The following is a 15,411-nucleotide window of genomic DNA, read 5'->3' as shown; positions in this document are numbered from 1 at the left end:
TGACTTAAAAAAGCTCTTACAGAAGTGACGCGCTTGATCAATCTTTTCCTTCCCAGTGTGACGTAGACGGTAAAAAACCGTGACGTCATCCCTGTACGTAAGCTGCACAGCAGGACAGAGATCACGTGATACACAACAAAGGACCAGTGTTTAAAATGACAGACGGAGGCCTTGTGTCGAAACAAAGCGTGATTGTAAACACGAGCAGGATCAGAGGCGAGCGAGTCCAATCTTGACCGTCTATCTGCTGCAGACCTGTGACGTCATCACCCGTTTGATGTCCATCTGCAGCAGACCTGTGACGTCATGACTTGGTGGAGTTGGTCGTCTGCTGGTCGCTTCAGTCATATATTTTAGTCACGTGCTTGACTGACCAATCACGTGACTAACAGGGACATGTGTCTGTTAAAAAGTGAAAGATGAACATTTTCGTCTCCTGATGTAGAGGCTGCAATCAAGGCAGACCGCCACCATTGCTAACTCTAACCCTGCTCCACCCCCTCACGTCAAGACACACCCCCACCGTTGCTCCACCCCCTACCGTCAAGACACACCTCCACCGTTGCTCCACCCCCTCCTATCAAGACACACCTCCACCGTTGCTCCACCCCCTCCTATCAAGACACACCTCCACCGTTGCTCCACCCCCTCCTATCAAGACACACCTCCACCGTTGCTCCACCCCCTCCTATCAAGACACACCTCCACCGTTGCTCCACCCCCTCACGTCAAGACACACCCCCACCGTTGCTCCACCCCCTCGCGTCAAGGCGCACCTCCACCAACCCATCAACCGATACGCCGCTGATAAAAAAAATACATATGTATTTTTAACTTGGATATCTACGCATGCGCAGGCCGAGATTTGCGCTTGCGCACATAGATAACTCGCGATGTTTCCAGCTGTTGTTCCATAAATAATCCAACACATACACGCACGCACACACACACACGCACACACACACGCACACGACACATTATCTCTGCTAAATTCGTTTAGATTTCACCGCTCTCCATTTCTAGAAATAGCTCCGGGACTTTTTCTCTCCCTGTAGTCTTCGAGGTTTATCTCCCTTAGCACGATTCACAACAAACATTATATTTCCAGGCAGATTAATGCGTCTCTTATATATAACTTATATATATATATATATATATATATATATATATATATATATATATACCATCAAAGAATAGCTTCTTATAGACGAAGCCTCCATTGCAAATTATCAAAAGGTGGTTGTAATATCAAATAGTTTGTACTTTTAACAGATTTTTATAGAATCAAAGTCTTGAGTTTATTTCGAGTGTTGCTATATCATTATTACCAAAAACTGAGTTATCGTTCCTTCGTTGTCGTTTAGTTATTGTCTTCGCTGTTTGTATATCAAGCATTCAGTGGAGGGGTGGGGTGAAGATAGGGGTGGGGTGGTGACGGTGGAGGTATTAGAGCCTGAGGAACATTTTTGTTTTATTTTTTTTTCCTTCCATTTCACAAATGATAGGCACGGGCGGCCAAATTTAGCTGGTGTTCCAAGATTTATTTTCTTAGCATTTGTCTCCCCTTGAGATGAGTTATTTACCCTGCTAGGCCACGGTGTGTTTGAAACATTTTTGTTATAAATAAAAAAAAACTTTTTAAAACTCAGATTAAAAAAAAAAACTATCGTAAATCAAAGCGCCTGACCTCAACACATCGCTTGCTCTAGTCCTGCTCTCCCCACCCCCACATCTCCCTAGTCCTGCTCTCCCCACCCCCACATTGCCCTAGTCCTGCTCTCCCCACCCCCACATTGCCCTAGTCCTGCTCTCCCCACCCCCACATCTCCCTAGTCCTGCTCTCCCCACCCCCACATTGCCCTAGTCCTGCTCTCCCCACCCCCACATCTCCCTAGTCCTGCTCTCCCCACCCCCACATCTCCCTAGTCCTGCTCTCCCCCACCCCCACATTGCCCTAGTCCTGCTCTCCCCACCCCCACATCTCCCTAGTCCTGCTCTCCCCACCCCCACATTGCCCTAGTCCTGCTCTCCCCACCCCCACATTGCCCTAGTCCTACTCTCCCCACCCCCACATCGCCCTAGTCCTGCTCTCCCCACCCCCACATCGCCCTAGTCCTGCTCTCCCCACCCCCACATCTCCCTAGTCCTGCTCTCCCCACCCCCACATCGCCCTAGTCCTGCTCTCCCCACCCCCACATCGCCCTAGTCCTGCTCTCCCCACCCCCACATCTCCCTAGTCCTGCTCTCCCCACCCCTACATCGCCCTAGTCCTGCTCTCCCCACCCCCGACACATTAACCCCCTCCCCCCCCCCCCCCCAACTTTAACCTCCTCTCCACCAAATCGACACTTTAACCGCTTCTCCACCAAACCGACACTTTAACCCCCTCTCCACCAAACCGACACTTTAACCCCCTCTCCACCAAACCGACACTTTAATGTATTTCCCATACTTTTCCCCCTGCCGCTATTTTTAGCGATGAATCATCGGAAATCTGATCCCCTGTTGCCGTTTCAATAAAGCTACGCTAAGATGGCGTCTGTAGACATGTTGTTCTTGCCGGCTGCACCGCACTCAGTTGGTTCTACTTTACCTATCGTCCTGAAGCAGTTAGTCCTACCGGCCTACCTGCGACAGTTAGTCCTACCTGCGGCAGTTAGTCCTACCTGCGGCAGTTAGTTGTACTTACGGCAGTTAGTTATACCTGCGACAGTTAGTTCTACCTGCGGCAGTTAGTCCTACCTGCGGCCGTTAGTTTTACCTGTGGCAGTTAGTCCTACCAGTGCCAGTTAGTCCTACCTGTGGCAGTTAGTCCTACTTGTGGCAGTTAGTCCTACTTGTGGCAGTTAGTCCTACCTGTGGCAGTTAGTCCTACCTGTGGCAGTTAGTCCTACTTGTGGCAGTTAGTCCTACTTGTGGCAGTTAGTCCTACCTGTGGCAGTTAGTCCTACCTGCGGCAGTTAGTCCTACCTGCGGCAGTTAGTCCAACCTGCGGCAGTTAGTCCTACCTGCGGCAGTTAGTCCTACCTGTGGCAGTTAGTCCTACCTTTGTCAGTTAGTCCTACCTTTGGCAGTTAGTCCTACCTGTTGCCGTTAGTCCAACCTGCGGCAGTTAGTTCTATCTGTGTTAGTTAGTCCTCCTATGCGTGTCCTAAGCTGACGAAGCCAGACCCAGGGTTAACGAACATTGCCGAACATTGCCGCGTACTGACGGAATACAACCCATACAGACGAGCCAATTCATTCATTCGATGGGGGGAGAGGGGATTGTTACTGTTATTGCGTCCCTTGATGTGCAATACGTCACACTTTTACAGTCTAATTACAAATTTCGCAGTTACAACCTGATCTGATAGGCTACAAATGTTTGACAAAAGCGGCGCTGTGCTCAAAATGAAAAAAAAAAAAAAAACGAGCCTATTCTCCTCGTGCCTTATCCACGATCAGATTTTGACCCACACTAGCAAATGTTTCTCTGGCCAGTTTTCTAGCGATGGAGGCTCTAGTCATCAGATTTTGAACCACACTAGCAAATGTTTCTCTGGCCAGTTTTCTAGCGATGGAGGCTCTAGTCATCAGATTTTGACCCACACTAGCAAATGTTTCTCTGGCCAGTTTTCTAGCGATGGAGGCTCTAGTCATCAGATTTTGACCCACACTAGCAAATGTTTCTCTGGCCAGTTTTCTAGCGATGGAGGCTCTAGTCATCAGATTTTGACCCACACTAGCAAATGTTTCTCTGGCCAGTTTTCTAGCGATGGAGGCTCTAGTCATCAGATTTTGACCCACACTAGCAAATGTTTCTCTGGCCAGTTTTCTAGCGATGGAGGCTCTAGTCATCAGATTTTGACCCACACTAGCAAATGTTTCTCTGGCCAGTTTTCTAGCGATGGAGGCTCTAGTCATCAGATTTTGACCCACACTAGCAAATGTTTCTCTGGCCAGTTTTCTAGCGATGGAGGCTCTAGTCATCAGATTTTGACCCACACTAGCAAATGTTTCTCTGGCCAGTTTTCTAGCGATGGAGGCTCTAGCCATGTAGCTTGGGGATTAAGGGGGTTTGGGGGGAGTTCAGGGGGGTGTGGGGAGAGTGTGGGGGTGGGGGAGGTGTGTTCCTGCTTGCTATAAAAAAAAGTTTGTTGTTTTCTTTCAAGAATTCCACTTTATCTTACGGTGGACAGGAGAAATTTAGTTCTATGTTCCCATGGCAACTGCTCTTCTGCTTAAAGTTTGAGCTTATTTTAACTCACATCATGACAAGATCACCTTCAGATAAGAGCTAATGTCAGCTAATAGGAGCTTAGTTTTTTATCTCATTTTATGTGCTACAGCTGAGCTTAAAAATCTGAAGTTTGATATGTTGTTTGTCAATGGGGTAGTCGACGAAAATTTTGTCCATTAATCTAATTTTATGTTAGCTAATTAGGCAGCTTAGGACTAGGCAGGAGTACATACACGATATGGTGTTTGCTTCAGATGGGGTCACCCTCAAATTGTAGGTAACTAGCAAACCTTGGGTGATCACCAAATTAAGGGTCAGCAATTATCTTAATTGATACTCTCCACCCCAGCAGTTGTTTAGATACTCGGGTTGGTCGAGGGCAAATGTTGAGCGTGCTGTTCAGACCATTTGAGCAACTGTATTTAAGCGCCATTCTATTTTTAGAATACCTTAACCTCCATCGTGGGGTGGCGGGGTGGGGGTGGGGCATAATGACTTCTCCCTGCGGTAGAACCATCTGCCGTGAGATATCACAGCTATTTCTGGAGCCTACCTTACCCCCCCCCCCCACTGCCCCACCCTATCCTAGCACACGAGTACTCGCGTGCGTTCATATCTCTCGCATGGGGAATGTTGGACATCTTCCTCTACGTCTTTGTATGTATGTATACATGTATATATATATATATATATATATATATATATATATATATATATATATATATATATATATATATATAATTATATGCGGAATACCTACTATCTGCTGTCTGCCTGTGAAAAAATCAGCCTTATCTTTGGCTAGAGAAATCTGACCAATCATATGTGGGTAGCAGAAGGGGTGCGGTGTGGGAGGGGGGGGTGATAGAGGAATTGGGGGAGGGGTGGTAGAGGAATTATGGGGGGGGGGGGGGGGTATTAGAAGGGAGTGTTGCTGTGGTGTTTGTACACATGTAGTTGTGATCATGGACCCGGAACTTTTCAACACTGACCTTGAACTCTGAAAGACCCCCCCCCCCCCCACCCCTCTCCATAGCACCCTGGTACACTCAGGAAACTGATGCTTTTGTTGAGGCAAAGATTTTTGCCAGAATATTTTTTATTACAACTTTGATGAATCAAAATTTAATTATTTATATATATATATATATATATATATATATATATATATATATATATATATATATATATATATATATATATATATATATATATATATGGGTATAGGTATAAGTGAATGAAATGATTGCAAGCACGCCATCGCCACTTATCGAATCATTTCGCCAGCCCGAGGGAAAAATACAGTCACAAGGGACACAACCGGGGAAATTATAAAATTAAACCAGACTTGTCTGCCCCTGTTTATTTTAATTATTCTAACCTCCGTAACGGGGTTTGTTTGTTGATGTTTTTTGTCCTGTAAAATAAATATTTGATTTCAGTTTTTTCATGTATGTGCGCGCTGCGGCCGACTTACTTTGTTTCGTTATTTTAATGCCTGCTTTTTAATAGTATGAATAATTAATTAAATTATCTAATTAATCTAACTAATATAATAGAGCAGGACTATTATTATTGAAAGTTGGGCTTAAAAAACTGTGGGCTTGTTGATATGTGGGCTTGTTGATATGTGGGCTTGTTGGTATGTGGGCTTGTTGGTATGTGGGATTGTTGATATGTGGGCTTGTTGATATGTGGGCTTGTTGGTATGTGGGCTTGTTGGTATGTGGGCTTGTTGATATGTGGGCTTGTTGATATGTAGGCTTGTTGATATGTGGGCTTGTTGGTATGTAGGCTTGTTGGTATGTGGGATTGTTGGTATGTGGGCTTGTTGGTATGTGGGCTTGTTGGTATGTGGGCTTGTTGGTATGTGGGCTTGTTGGTATGTGGGCTTGTTGGTATGTGGGCTTGTTGGTATTATGACATTAATGACATCTTAACTGATGGCATTAATGACACCTCGACTGATGACATAAATGACATCTGAGATAATAAACTGATGCCATGGAAACGTATCAAGGCCATAATGACAAGTTTCGTATCTCCTTCATCCAAACTTGTTTTTTTTTAGCCCAACCCTCCCCTCAATGGGTTCGCTTTGAGCCCAACCCTCCCCTCAATGGGTTCGCTTTGAGCCCAACCCTCCCCTCAATGGGTTCGCTTTGAGCCCAACCCTCCCCTCAATGGGTTCGCTTTGAGCCCAGCCCTCCCCTCAATGGGTTCGCTTTGAGCCCAACCCTCCCCTCAATGGGTTCGCTTTGAGCCCTGCCCTCCCCTCATAATAACCGTATCAATAGCTTTATTTATTGGCCTGACGAGTTCCCCCCCCCCCCCCCCACCCCATCCAGGAGAAGACCCGACCCCATGGCCATCGATCACGACGAAACCGACCAATCAAGTCGCCGCTTTTGGCAGCTCGCGAAAAATTTTACTTTCGACCTTTGAACTTTGATCTATCATAACTTGGCCGCCTTTGCCCGCCCCACCCATCGAGTTGGGGGGTGGGGGAATTATTTCCTGTAGCAGTGACCATTTGTGCGTTCTGGTGGATTTTATTTCTTAATTAGCTGGCCAGCGGCGACGCTTTTGTCAACATTATGTGATTGGTACATTGATCAGACGCGAGGAGTTGGCTTTATCGTCTATACAAGGTTTTTGTTGTATACAAGGTTTTGTTGTATACAAGGTTTTGTTGTATACAAGGTTTTGTTGTATACAAGGTTTTGTTGTATACAAGGTTTTGGTGTATACAAGGTTTTGTTGTATACAAGGTTTTGGTGTATACAAGGTTTTGTTGTATACAAGGTTTTGTTGTATACAAGGTTTTGTTGTATACAAGGTTTTGTTGTATACAAGGTTTTGTTGTATACAAGGTTTTGGTGTATTCAAGGTTTTTTTTGTATACAAGGTTTTGTTGTATACAAGGTTTTGTTGTATACAAGGTTTTGTTGTATACAAGGTTTTGTTGTATACAAGGTTTTGTTGTATACAAGGTTTTGTTGTATACAAGGTTTTGTTGTATACAAGGTTTTGTTGTATACAAGGTTTTGGTGTATACAAGGTTTTGTTGTATGCAATGTTTTGGTGTATACAAGTTTTTGGTGTATACAAGGTTATGTTGTATACAAGGTTTTGTTGTATGCAATGTTTTGGTGTATACAAGGTTTTGGTGTAGGGTTAGGGTTGGGGTTAGGGTTCGGATTGGGGTTGGGATAGGGGTTGGGATTAGGGTTGGGTATCTTGACAGGGTTAGGGTTCGGATTGGGGTTGGGATTAGGGATGACCAGTGAGACTGCAGAACGTGAACCCTTCGATGGACCCGTTCACTTTTGTTGACATGATCTCATTGAATTGGTTGAGAAATCCACCCGATGACACCCCCCCCCCTTACTGAAACTTGTCCACCCCCACCCCACATTGGTGTTTATTAAATGTGTTGGTATGCCAGCAAGATATTGACCCCTCTGGCCGTCCAACCGTCCACAATGGAACTGTCCGGCCGTCCATCCAGCGACTGGTACCGCGGCTCTCTGGTCCTGAAATTAATATTTTTATCTCCCCTGACCGAGGCAGCGCTGAAGGAGTTGTGTCCCCGGACAAAGGGGACATCAATCTGGCTCCGGCACGGCCGGGGCGGCGAGAAGTCATCCGGCCTGACAAGACCGGCAGACCGGTCCCCACCAGAACAATCGGCGTGTTTGTGGGCTGTTTGTGGGCTGTTTGTGGGCTGTTTGTGGGCTGTTTGTGGGCTGTTTGTGGGCTGTTTGTGGGCTGTTTGTGGGCTGTTTGTGGGCTGTTTGTGGGCTGTTTGTGGGCTGTTTGTGGGCTGTTTGTGGGCTGTTTGTGGGCTGTTTGTGGGCTGTTTGTGGGCTGTTTGTGGGCTGTTTGTGGGCTGTTTGTGGGCTGTTTGTGGGCTGTTTGTGGGCTGTTTGTGGGCTGTTTGTGGGCTGTTTGTGGGCTGTTTGTGGGCTGTTTGTGGGCTGTTTGTCTTCGTGGACACCTTTCAAAGCTTAGATACGTTTCAAGGGGGGGGGGGGGGGCTGAGTATCTGATTAAAAACCTCTGTAGCTCCCCCCCCCCCCCACACACACACTAACGTATACATCTAACCCACACAACCACACACCTACAAACCCACACACATATAACACATTCACCATCGGCGGAGATTATTTTTTGACCAACAGTCAGACGTTTTGCCCTCTGACAATGTCAAGTCTTCAGCCGGTCAAATGTCAAGTCTTCAGCCAGTCAAATGTCAAGTCTTCAGCCGGTCAAATGTCAAGTCTTCAGCCGGTCAAATGTCAAGTCTTCACCCGGTCCAATGTCAAGTCTTCAGCCGGTCAAATGACAAGTCTTCAGCCGGTCAAATGACAAGTCTTCACCCGGTCATATGTCAAGTCTTCAGCCGGTCAAATGTCAAGTCTTCAGCCGGTCAAATGTCAAATCTTCAGCCGGTCAAATGACAAGTCTTCAGCCGGTCAAATGACAAGTCTTCAGCCGATCAAATGTCAAATCTTCAGCCGGTCAAATGTCAAGTCTTCAGCCGGTCAAATGTCAAGTCTTCAGCCTGTCAAATGTCAAGTCTTCAGCCGGTCAAATGTCAAGTCTTCAGCCTGTCAAATGTCAAGTCTTCAGCCGGTCAAATGTCAAGTCTTCAGCCGGTCAAATGACAAGTCTTCAGCCGGTCAAATGTCAAGTCTTCAGCCAGTCAAATGTCAAGTCTTCAGTCGGTCAAATGTCAAGTCTTCAGCCGGTCAACTGTCAAGTCTTCAGCCGGTCAAATGTCAAGTCTTCAGCCGGTCAAATGTCAAGTCTTCAGCCGGTCAAATGTCAAGTCTTCAGCCGGTCAAATGACAAGTCTTCAGCCGGTCAAATGTCAAGTCTTCAGCCAGTCAAATGTCAAGTCTTCAGCCGGTCAAATGTCAAGTCTTCAGCCGGTCAAATGTCAAGTCTTCAGCCGGTCAAATGTCAAGTCTTCAGCCGGTCAAATGTCAAGTCTTCAGCCGGTCAAATGTCAAGTCTTCAGCCGGTCGAATGTTAAGTCTTCAGCCGGTCAAATGACAAGTCTTCAGCCGGTCAAATGACAAGTCTTCAGCCGGTCAAATGTCAAGTCTTCAGCCGGTCCAATGTCAAGTCTTCAGCCGGTCAAATGTCAAGTCTTCATCCGGTCCAATGTCAAGTCTTCAGCCGGTCAAATGACAAGTCTTCAGCCGGTCAAATGACAAGTCTTCACCCGGTCAAATGTCAAGTCTTCAGCCAGTCAAATGTCAAGTCTTCAGCCGGTCAAATGTCAAGTCTTCACCCGGTCAAATGTCAAGTCTTCAGCCAGTCAAATGTCAAGTCTTCAGCCGGTCAAATGTCAAGTCTTTTAGCCGGTCAAATGTCAAGTCTTCAGCCGGTCAAATGTCAAGTCTTCAGCCGGTCAAATGTCAAGTCTTCAGCCGGTCAAATGTCAAGTCTTCAGCCGGTCAAATGTCAAGTCTTCAGCCGGTCAAATGTTAAGTCTTCAGCCGGTCAAATGACAAGTCTTCAGCCGGTCAAATGTCAAGTCTTCAGCCGGTCAAATGTCAAGTCTTCAGTCGGTCAAATGTCAAGTCTTCAGCCGGTCAAATGTCAAGTCTTCAGACGGTCAAATGGCAAGTCTTCAGCCGGTCAAATGTCAAGTCTTCAGCCGGTCAAATGTCAAGTCTTCAGCCGGTCAAATGACAAGTCTTCAGCCGGTCAAATGACAAGTCTTCAGCCAGTCAAATGTCAAGTCTTCAGCCGGTCAAATGTCAAGTCTTCAGCCGGTCAAATGTCAAGTCTTCAGCCGGTCAAATGTCAAGTCTTCAGCCGGTCCAATGCCATGCACTCCCCCGGCTGACTAACCAATCTTAAGTCCAGATATATCTGGCACAGATATTATCTATTATTTTAGGTTTCTGCACATATTAGCATGAACTCCCCTGGGACTCAGATTTTAATGATGAGAGCATTAATCAAATGGTTTAGAAATGGCGGGGTTGATGAAGTGGCGAATCGCGTGCTTGAAGCTTGCTTAATTAGACCATAGTGATATGGCACTGACATGACATCGCATGACATGACATGGCATCACACCCTCAAAATCAGCGGCCTGATACCATCAAAAACTGTGGCCTGACACCATCAAAAACTGTGGCCTGACACCATCAAAAACTGTGGCCTGACACCATCAAAAACTGTGGCCTGACACCATCAAAAACTGTGGCCTGACACCATCAAAAACTGTGGCCTGACACCATCAAAAACTGTGGCCTGACACCATCAAAAACTGTGGCCTGACACCATCAAAAACTGTGGCCTGACACCATCAAAAACTGTGGCCTGACACCATCAAAAACTGTGGCCTGACACCATGACACCATCAAAAACTGTGGCCTAACACCATAACACCATCAAAAACTGTGGCCTGACACCATGACACCATCAAACTGTGGCCTGACACCATCAAACTGTGGCCTGACACCATGACACCATCGAAAACTATGGCCTGACACCATCAAAAACTGTGGTCTAATCTCCTGCTAATCTCTTGCTAATCTCTCGGTGTTAATTATCTGTCGTAATAATCCCCACAGCCTCGTCACACAATATAAGTGCATCGCCATTTGCCATCATTTGCATAAATCGACATGCAGCTCATGAATATTCATGGCACGCGCTTTTGTACATCCCCTCCGTGTCTCATTCCTTAATTAAAATTTTTAGCCCGCTAACTTGGTTTTTATTCTTTCTTTCCTCGCCGCTTTTTTCTGGCATCAACTGGTGGACAGGGGGGCGTCACTCTAAATCTCGTCAGTTACCTCAGCGTGGTGAGGTAACTGACCCAACTGACAAATGGACAGGACACCGTTACCTCAGCGTGGTGAGGTAACTGACCCAACTGACAAATGGACGGGACACCGTTACCTCAGCGTGGTGAGGTAACTGACCCAACTGACAAATGGACAGGACTGTTGGGTGTAGGACTTCCGTCATGTATTCTAACCTACAGCTAGATATACTCAACATGTTTTATATATATATATATATATATATATATATATATATATATATATATATATATATATATATATATATATGCATTAATACTACATATTAAATATGTAAGTCCGACATTAGATTGGCACCAACAAAATGCGTTATGACAATGTTGGGTCACACTGCCATGCGTTCTGTAATATTTTGCTGCTTTTTTTTTTTTAAGTGAACGCATTATTTTTAGAATTTGTCTGACTGAAAAAACTCAACGAAATTTTGGCTTCACTGCGCAACATTTTTCTGGCCAACTTCCAGTTGAGTTTTTAGCTTTCTTTGATTTCTTGGCGCAGCAACTCGAATAAAATGTAGCACCAAACTTTACATTTCCTAATGCCTTTTTCCCGCTATCTTTTCTTTAATAAATCCGTTTAAAATTTCGAATGTTAAAATTCTGTACTGAATTATGCAATCACAGAAAGCGTCTCTAATATCCCGTGCATGTAGTGTGTCTGTCACTTTTCCTGTTAGCGGTATAGACACTTGGTTAGCGCAGTCGAAAGATGGTTTAGCATCTATTGAAGTCTGCGGGCAAAGCTTCATCAGTGGGAGGTTACATCATAAACAAATTTTGTCCTGAGATATTTTGTCCTGAGATATTTTGTCCTGAGATATTTTGTCCAGAAATATTTTGTCTTGAGATATTTTGTCTAGAGATATTTTGTCCAGAAATATTTTGTCTTGAGATATTTTGTCTAGAGATATTTTGTCCAGAAATATTTTGTCCTGAGATATTTTGTGATGTATTAATGATGGTATGATACACAACATTTTGTGATGAATTAATGATGGTATGATACACATTTTGTGATGAATTAATGATGGTATGATACACAACATTTTGTGATGAATTAATGATGGTATGATACACAACATTTTGTGATGGTATGATACACACTAACGTCTTGATATATTAACAAGCTACATCTATAGCAGACAAAGACTTTTTCCTCATCGATTTTCCTTTTCTCTTTCGATCTTAAAAACGATCCGCCAGAAGTGTTCTATACTCAATCTTTATTTTTGTTTATTTCAGATGAAAGATGGATGCTATCTAGACACTGCGACCTCGTCTGATTGTTGACGTGTATCACCATGGCAACCAGCACATCCAAGGCAGGCTACATGCTTGGCGCGGCCTTGAACTTGAGCCTCGCCCCGAGCGAGGTCAGCACTGCCTTCTACACGGACAACCTGACGCTCCTGGCCACATCCATGGCCGACAACGTCACTTCCGCCCTGACCAACGCCAGCAACAGCAGCCTGGAGCTGCCTGGCAACCAGACCAACATGACGTCACCCCACAGCCTGCCGCACTCCGTGGGGCTGACCGTGTTCCTGGGTCTGCTGGCGGGCGTGGTCAGTCTGGTCACCATCCTGGGCAACATCACGGTGCTGCTGGCCTTTGGGCTGGAGCGGACCATCCGCCAGCCCACCAACTACTTTCTGGCCTCGCTGGCCGTGTCTGACCTGCTCATAGGGACCTTCTCCATGCCGCTCTACACCCAGTACCTGCTGTGGGGCAAGTGGCCGCTCGGCCCGTGGCTCTGTGACCTCTGGCTGTCCTTGGACTGGACGGTCTGTCTGACGTCACAGTACACGGTGTTTCTCATCACCATGGACCGGTTCCTGAGCGTCAAGATTCCGGCCAAGTACCGGAACTGGAGAACGGAGAAGAAGGTGATGGTGATGATCTCCATCACGTGGATCCTGCCGGCCATCGTCTTCTTCACCTCCATCATCGGCTGGCAGTACTTCGTCGGCGAGCGGACGGTCAAATACGACGCCTGCGAGGTCCAGTTCATGAGCGACACCATGTTCACTTTCCTGCTGACCATCGGCTACTACTGGATCACTCTGGTCGTCATGTTCGTCCTGTACGGCGGTATCTACAAGGTGGCCCTGGACCTCCAGCGCAAGTCTGACGAGAAGCACAAGAAGCTGCAGTCCACCATGGAGCTGGCCGGAGACAACCCCAACGCCGCGGTCCGCAGCTTCGGCACCGACCACGACGTGGCCAGCAACAACAACAGCAGTATGGGCGCCGACAGCCACCCGCCGCAGAAGGAGAGGAACAGCCGCAAGAGCAAGAAGAAAAACTTGGAGCACAGCAACTCGCGCAAGTCGGTCAAGGCCGCCCTACCGATGCCCCCGGGCGCTCCCGTGGTCAACACCACCAGCTTCAGCAGCAGCAAGGTCAACGACAAGGACGACGACCGCTCCAGCAGTCCGGCTTTTGCCTCAGATGACGACAACAGTAGCAGTGGCGGCGCGGCCGGATCCGGCAAATCCCCCCTGACCTCGGGTATGTATTCCGGAAAACCGCACGCAACTGCCGGTATTGATAACAGTGCGCTTTACACCAACACCGGTGGTCTAGTGCGCTCACTACATGCTGATCTTTTCTTCTCTCCAACCCCAGATAACCAAGAGAGCCAAAACCTTCTCCAGCCGCCACCCCCCTACTCCAAACACGACGCCAAGAACGCCAGCGAGGCCGGCTCCGATGTGGAGGGCAGCCAGCTCCAAGAGTTCGACAGCGTCTACTCCTCCTCCAACTCGGAGCGCCTCGAGAAGCAGACGACGCCGCTGCTTCAGAACGAGATCATGAAAGGCTGCCGCTTCATCGACGAGAAAAGTTTTCTGGCGACCCTCAGCTCGGAGAGCGCCGCCCTGCTGCCCGTCATCCACGGGGAGTCGGAGATGGACGACTCGGACGTGGCCGACCTGCACACGTCCTCGCCCATATGGAAGCGGCGGACGTCACTGCCGCCATTGGCTACGGACGTCTTTGATTTGGACGATGACGTCAGCGACTGTCTGATCGACTACGCCACCACCGCCACCACCACCACCAGCGACCTATCAGCAGCCGCCATCGTTTACTCCAGCAGCAAGAACCACCGCGGCCAGCGCCCCCGTGCCGACACGGCCAACACCATGACGTCCACCACCACCGGCGCCGACACGGGCACCGACGACAGCAGCGGCAACAAGTCCAGCGAGCTGACCGGTCACGTGGACGGCAACAACTGCTCAAACCCGCCGCCGTCCGACACCAACGAGGACAGCGGCCGCTCGGACACGCACTGCCTGGCGGCCATCCGGCGCCGGCACAACAAGGACACCCGGCTACACTCCTTCGTCAAATCTGTCCGCTCCCGCAACAGCCGCCGCCGGAACCGGCGAGAACGGAAATCAAAATCGGAGAACCGCGCTCGGAAAGCGCTGAGGACTATCTCTTTCATTCTGGGGGCGTTCGTCCTGTGCTGGACACCCTACCACGTGGCCATCATGGTGTACGCCATCTGCGACACGTGCGTCAACAGCGGCCTCTACAGCTTCTCATACTGGATGTGTTACCTCAACAGCCCCATCAACCCCTTCTGCTACGCGTTCGCCAACGCCCAGTTCAAGCGGACATTTCTCCGCATCATGCGCTTCGACTGGCACCGGACATGATGACGTCATGGATTATAGTCCAGCTGTTCCACATCCGCTGCCGTCTGCTGGGGAGGTCACCGTGACCCCGGCTTCTCGCGGACACAGTGTCACGTCCGCTGTGTCACGTCCGCGGTGTCACGCCGGCGTGACCACGCTACCAAGGACAAGCTTACCTGAGACAACACACTAGAGCGTACAGACAATTAGTTTAATTAGCGTGTTAATAATTAACTAATTATCGCTTGTCATTTTTGTACAAATTTTTTTATTTTTTAAATCACGAGTCGCGCTTTTGTTTGTGTAGGTTTATATTTCTACAACTGCCCTGGTGACCTTGACTCGAGTGACCTTGAGCTGGTGACCTTGGGCGTTGTAACTGATTGAAGCGGAACTGTGATTCACGTCGTGACTGATGACTGCTTGTGGGGGAGACATTGTGTGTGGCTGATGACATGACTGGATGACATGACTGGATGACATGACTGGATGACATGACTGGATGACATGACTGGATGACATGACTGGATGACATGACTGGATGACATGACTGGATGACATGACTGGATGACATGACTGGATGACATGACTTGATGACATGACTTCATGACATGACTGGATGACATGACTTCATGACATGACTTAATGGCATGACTTGATGACATGACTTAATGACATGACTTCAT

The 15,411-nt window shown here is 47.6% G+C and overlaps 2 protein-coding genes across 3 annotated transcripts in view; both read left to right on the top strand.

Annotated features, from left to right (window-relative positions):
- LOC131954101 (muscarinic acetylcholine receptor M4-like) overlaps window positions 1-15,298 on the top strand; it is a 70,522-nt gene extending 55,224 nt beyond the window's left edge. Inside the window, exons 3-4 of one of the 2 annotated variants that reach the window (XM_059317624.1) lie at window positions 12,321-13,589; window positions 13,707-15,298. In XM_059317624.1, coding sequence (XP_059173607.1) covers window positions 12,380-13,589; window positions 13,707-14,746 — 2,250 coding nt within the window. In that variant the 5' untranslated portion in view covers window positions 12,321-12,379 and the 3' untranslated portion in view covers window positions 14,747-15,298. Of the gene's footprint in view, window positions 1-12,320 lie in introns of both variants that reach the window. The other variant, XM_059317623.1, reaches the window with a different exon arrangement.
- LOC131954098 (uncharacterized) lies at window positions 9,306-10,088 on the top strand. Its single transcript, XM_059317620.1, has one exon. The coding sequence runs from the start codon at window positions 9,306-9,308 to the stop codon at window positions 10,086-10,088; it is 783 nt and encodes a 260-aa protein (XP_059173603.1).
- Window positions 15,299-15,411: the final 113 nt, after the last annotated feature.

This window comes from Physella acuta, unplaced genomic scaffold (genome assembly GCF_028476545.2).
Source record: "Physella acuta isolate Inbredline_101_S28 unplaced genomic scaffold, ASM2847654v3 ptg000972l, whole genome shotgun sequence".
Lineage (NCBI taxonomy): Eukaryota > Metazoa > Mollusca > Gastropoda > Physidae > Physella > Physella acuta.
The sequence above is the reverse complement of the archived record's forward strand: the minus strand, read 5'-3'. Positions and strand labels throughout refer to the sequence as shown.